We start from the raw sequence: 5,419 nt of genomic DNA on the forward strand, positions 1-5,419 counted from the left end.
GGAAAGGGGAAGGATCCTTCCTTAAACTGGAGAATGCTGATGATAGAATTCATTTTGTGATGATAGAATTTCCTTGTACGTTCTTACTGATGAGAGTTACTTTGCAATTTATTGGATCAATGATCCAAAGCATTGTAGTTGTAATCTTTGTCAAGTTCGATTAAAGTTGCAGGTCATTTTCTTAAAGAAAAGTCTCCAACTTTCGAATCTTTGACGCTTTGAATCATGGACAAACAGAGACCTAAAACTGCTCGGATCTTTCATTTGAGAGCCAAGCACGCATGTGTTTGCCATCAATTCAAGAAAACGAACTCCGGAGTAGATAGCATTTCCAAGTGTGCAACTTGCGTTGGTGCATACATACATGAAGCCAAAACGTGCGCCGAACATTTCATGTGCCGGCGCGATCCGTTGTCAGCAAAACCAAGGGCACGATTGCAACGTGGAACAGCGCGATGCAGAAAAAAGATCCAATCCGTAACAGCAACAGCGGCGCGCTTCTACTCCCCTGCCGGGCAACTCGAAATCTTTCAAACCTCTCGACGCCATGAAACAATCAACGATCATGCGAGAGGTTTCCGTTTAATCGCAGGCACCAGGTGGCAATTATATGTACATGCAAGAAAACTACTCCAGGTTACTACATAGATATAGCGACCAGATGATCAACAATGGCCAGAGAGACAGGGCCCATGAGTGAGGACTCGTGCAGTTCCAACCTTGGCCGTCCCCTTTTCCTAGCCGACGACGTCTTTGCTGCTCGGAAGCTCAGCGTCGCCGCCGCGCCCGGAGCTCCTCTTGAGCTCCTCGTACATCTCCTCGATCATCGGCTTCCACAGCCGGACGCGCGCGTTGATGAACCAGTTGGAGACCTGCCAACGCAGCAACATTTTCAGTCTACGGTGTTCTTTCTTGTTTTAAGCTTGATCTGCTCTCTCTAGCAAAATGGAAGTAAGCTTTGTGCCGAAAAGCCTGAGATTGGTACCTGGCTCCTGCTCAGCCCGCTCCTCGCCGCCAGCATGTCCTTCTCGTGGTCCTTCGGGTACCTGCCATGAGACATCATCAGATTGCTCGTCTCGTCAAGTTTCCAGTGGTAAACACAGATATCATGCTCATTCAGTTGACAGAAATACTGAGATCCTACCAAGTTCAGAGTAAGAATCATTGCCATTATCCAGGGCAGGAGCAGGAGTGTTTATCCTTGACTGAAACTTACGGGCGGAGGAAGTTCTCGAACATCCAGGCTTTGAGCACGGCGACGGACTTCTCCGGCAGGCCGCGCTGGGGCCGCCAGGACTGCTGGTCGCCGCGCCGGAGCTGCTGCAGCGCCCAGTGCTTCTGGATGAAGGACGACTCCCAGCTCCGCTCCTTGTCGGCCAGCGACGACGGCTCCCCGCCCCCGCCCCCGCCGGACCTCTGCGCCACCGCCACGATCAGGCCCGTGATCCGCTTCCTCAGCCTCCGGTACACCGCGGACATCGCGCGCTGCGCGAACGGCGGCGGCGCGATGGCGCCGCCTCCGCCGCCGCCTGGGTGCGCCACCACGCTGCTGAACTTGGACGCCGTGGTCTGGATGTCGTCGAAGCACCGGTTGCACCTTTGGTCCATCTGCATCCACCCAACAGGCTCCAGCCATGAGATTTTTCTTTTTACTCTGGTAATAACACTCTGAAGTTGAGATGAAATTCAGGAGCTCGCTCGCTCACCAGCTGTAGCAGTTTCAGGAGATCGTTCCTCACCCTCTGAGCCTCCATCCACCTCCCGCCGTCGGCTGAGCCCTCGTCGGAGGGCAGCATCAGCTGGTTGGAGCTCACCGACGACGGCGTCCTCGCCGAGCAGCTCGACGAGAGCAGGAGGCTCGCCTCGCTGCCAATGCCGCTGACTGAATCGTCAGGCATCTCGGCCAGGTCTTTCAGCACGCAGCCGGCGAACCCATTCAGCAGCTCCTGGGCAATGTGCGCGTATCCCGACCGCGGCAGCACCTGCGAGAAGTGCGGACGCCTCGAGTACATCTGTGGGTATACGTGCCGCAGCTCGTCGTCGCCGGCACCGACATCGCCGTAAGGAGGCAGATGGAACAGGCCGGCGCCGGCGCCGGCGTGAGCCCTCACGGCCTGAGGCTGCTGGTAGCCAAAGCCTTCGCTGTTGACGTGGGTCAGGCCGGAGCAGCTCACCTCCGAGGACTGCTCCGGCATGCTCGCCATGGTGACCGAGGAAGACTGGGCACCTAGCCTGAGCGACAGGCCGCTCGCCGCGCCGGCGACAGCGTCCGGAAAGTCGCTGCCGCCGGAGAACGCCGTCAGGTAATACGGCTGGTGGGTCGAGGCAGCGCTCGGTCCATCGTAGAGCCAGCCGCAGTGTGGCTCTCCAGCAACGAGCTTGGCCATCTTCGACGGCTGGGCGATGGTGACCACTCCCGACCCGTACTGAAAGAAGTCTGCCGAGGCGGAAGGGAGCATGGAGTGCACGGTGCTGCAGCTCTCGCCGGCGACGGCGTAGGCGTCGTCGTTCATCTCCTCCGTCGACATGCTCGCTTGGTGGCTGTCCTGCGAAGGAGCAGCGGCGGGCCAGACGAGCTGGTTCGCCGGCGAAGTGACCATCGCGCTGCTGGCCATGAAATGCGCGGCCACATCCGCGCCGCCGGAGCCGAAGCCCGCATCGTGCGGCATGCCTGGGTAGAAGAACGGTGCTTCGGAGCCGATCATGCTGCTGCCGCCGAAGAAGCAAGTGTTCATGGCATCCAACCCCAGCTGCTGATGATAGGATGGATTGCTAGACATCTTGAGGCGCCTAGCTCCGTGGTCGCCAAAGGCCAAATCTTGCACACACTAGTAATTTTAAAAGACCTGAAGCAAAGCAGCAGTAGGATACGTGAGCCAAATAATTGGTGACATCAACGAACGCTGCTGAGGACACAGTTCACAGATTGTTCCTCCACAAAGTTGAAGATGCAAGGCAAGCTACTGTGCGCATTGTAGCAGGTTGAAATGCACACCAAATTGCACACACTGGCCATAGGAGGAACGAAAAAGTTCACCTATTTTGTGGCAAGAACAGAGACACCACCTAGTATTTTGCTAGCTTGTGCGCAAAAATGCAGCCATCTACTAAAGCATAGCTGATCTAGTAAAAAAAGCGCAGCTAAAGCACACAGTAAAATGGGTTGTTTGCCTGAAATTTCAAAATGGGGCAGCGGAAGAAAAGCGCCAGAATAAATGGAGAAAGGCTAGGGGCATGAGTTACAGTGGCCTCTCATAAGAAATTGTGCTTATCCAACTGCTCATTCAACATTCCCTTGAGCTTTTTCTTTTTCAACATTCAATATTCAACATGAGAATCAACAGCCAGAGCACTGGAGATCTTTAATTCCAAGCCGTACCACACAAAGAGACAATAATCGCAGAAACAAGAAGTGAAATCAAGTTGAAGAACCAAAGTGGGAACAGCCGAACCTTAAACAATCATGGAGAGAGAAAGCACCGGCGACGGCGACGGCCTATGAACCGCCAACCACCCCTCCGTCCTACCTCAAGTGGCTACTCCCCTGCAGAGGCTTCTACCTGGGATGGCTAGCTAGAGAGGGCGAGTGGGGCAGCAAAAGCAGCAGAGCTTTCCAAGCATCGGAGGAGATGATCAGCGAGAGGAGGAAGAAGATGGAGCCGGACCTAAAATGGGAACCAGAGCATTTCCTGATATCACGGCTACAATGCGGACGGGTTGCAGCTCGTGACGACGACCCTGAGGCGATCTCTCTGCTTCTCCTCTGTTTCTACTTTCTGGTACTACTTCCAAGCAGGCGAGAAAGAAGCTGGGGAGCAGTTGAGCGAGGCCGGGGAGGGTGGTTTTATCAGGCTCGGAAACCAGCTCGAGGAGGAAGAAAAATGGAGATGCCCACTTGGATGGCAGGCCCCCCTGATTGATGATCTCGGCACTGATCAAGAGAGATCTTGGGCGGCAGGCCTCTCTCTCTCTCTCTTTCTCTCTGATGCACACACACGCAAGCCACCAGGAACAGAGACGAGAGGGGCCCTGCTCTGCTCTGCTCCAGGAGGGGGGCAGCGGCGTTTAATGCATACCAAAAACTGAAAGTTGCTGATGCCCATACGTAGCAACAACAAAGCAGGGAAAAGGACGGGGGGCATGGGGGCTCCCTCCTTTGCTTGGATCATGGAGGAGGGAAGGGTGTAGAAGAACAGTGTGCCGGCGCCCAACATGTGGTGATGGAGTCGGTCTGTTTATTTTTATATTACGGTTTAGGGTTTATCGCCTCATGATTGTGCTGTTTCAATCCCCATGCACCTGCAGGACAAGCCATGAAGCAGTAGATTATTATCAGTGGCATATAAAATGCATCATCTCATGAATGTCTGTTAACTAACCAACAACATACGCCTAGCCGCTAGCCATCTATCGCGACAGTGGTGGTATCTGGGTGTATCATTCGCTCACTCACTCACTCATTCATTCATTCGTTCGTTCCCTTCCTGAGATGAGCGCACTGTGTGTGCATGTGTATCATGCATGTGGCCGGCCTCGGGCGATTGTAGCAAAGGAACAATTCTTCTTTCTAAGCACGAGCAGGCGCCACTTGCTCTCGTCTGCTACAGTGCCTCCTGCGGCCAGGCTGCATGCAAGCTGCAAGCAGCAGCGAGTGAGTGCTCACCTTTCGCCCTTGTTTCAGCAAATGCAAGCAGGCAGGGCATGCAGGGCGATGGCAGGGTGAGACCGGGCCAAGGCGATGCGTCCAAACGCTCCTTGGCAGCAGGGAGGGTGTGGGGGAGGACGCAACAGCGGCAGCCTACAGTGCCGCAGATGCGCGGGAGCGCGCGCACACACATGTGCATGCATGCATGCGAGATCAATCAGCGGCGTGCATGATTTTGAAGATCTGGCAGCGAGGAACACCACGAGAAACCATGGGAGAGGGAGGGAGAGAGTTGAGTGGCTTTTTCAAGGACAAGTATCTGTTTGGTTTTTGCTCTAGGCAATGTACGCATACTTATCATCTGCATCTACGTCTGTCTGCTGCTGCTCTAGCTGTGCGGGCAGATGCAAATGATCAAGCTAGGCGGCCAAAAGATCTGGCGGGAATCTCTGTGCAAGGCTAGCTGTTGCTCTTGGCAGGCAGGCTCAGCTAGAGGCTAGAATTTACCCTCAAGCAGAAGGACCACTGCTACTGCTCAGGGATCCCCACCCTCTAGCACCTGAAACAAGCTAGGAGTAGCAGTAGGAGTACATGGTATTTATTGAGGACCTGCCTATTGTTTCCGTGGTGGTATTGGACATTTGGACAACCCAGTATCCCAATCCAAAGATTGCAACTCTGGAGACTTCAAATCCTGGTATAAATCATGCATTTCAAGTTATACGCGCATGGCTGTCATATATTGACTAAACGCAATTTTCTCAAACAAATTGG

General features: G+C 54.3%; 1 protein-coding gene across 3 annotated transcripts; it reads right to left on the reverse strand.

Moving 5' to 3' along the window:
- Positions 1–548: 548 nt before the first annotated feature.
- LOC125524182 (uncharacterized) lies at positions 549–4,091 on the reverse strand. Of its 3 annotated transcripts, none has more exons than XM_087535831.1 (5): positions 3,666–4,085; positions 1,707–2,846; positions 1,217–1,608; positions 986–1,046; positions 549–872 (listed from the first exon to the last, which is right to left on the reverse strand). In XM_087535831.1, the coding sequence occupies exons 2-5, from the start codon at positions 2,778–2,780 to the stop codon at positions 738–740; spliced, it is 1,662 nt and encodes a 553-aa protein (XP_087391957.1). In that variant the 5' UTR covers positions 2,781–2,846; positions 3,666–4,085; the 3' UTR covers positions 549–737. The 3 variants fall into 3 exon arrangements, 2 of the variants coding, with proteins under 2 accessions (XP_087391957.1, XP_048545212.1); XM_048689255.2 differs by having other exon boundaries at positions 3,453–4,083; XR_007290609.2 differs by having other exon boundaries at positions 795–872; positions 1,145–1,608; positions 3,453–4,091.
- Between the last annotated feature and the right edge of the window lie 1,328 nt (positions 4,092–5,419).

This window comes from Triticum urartu, chromosome 7A (assembly GCF_056163025.1).
Source record: "Triticum urartu cultivar PI428250 chromosome 7A, HENAU_Tu73, whole genome shotgun sequence".
Classification (NCBI taxonomy): domain Eukaryota; kingdom Viridiplantae; phylum Streptophyta; class Magnoliopsida; order Poales; family Poaceae; genus Triticum; species Triticum urartu.

Coding starts and splice junctions, on each gene's coding strand:
- LOC125524182 (XM_087535831.1), bottom strand. CDS start 2,780: ATGTCTAGCAATCCATCCTATCATCAGCAGCTGGGGTTGGATGCCATG. Junction 1,609..1,706: donor TCCTGAAACTGCTACAGCTG/GTGAGCGAGCGA, acceptor GGGTGGATGCAG/ATGGACCAAAGGTGCAACCG. Junction 873..985: donor GCGGGCTGAGCAGGAGCCAG/GTACCAATCTCA, acceptor CTGCGTTGGCAG/GTCTCCAACTGGTTCATCAA.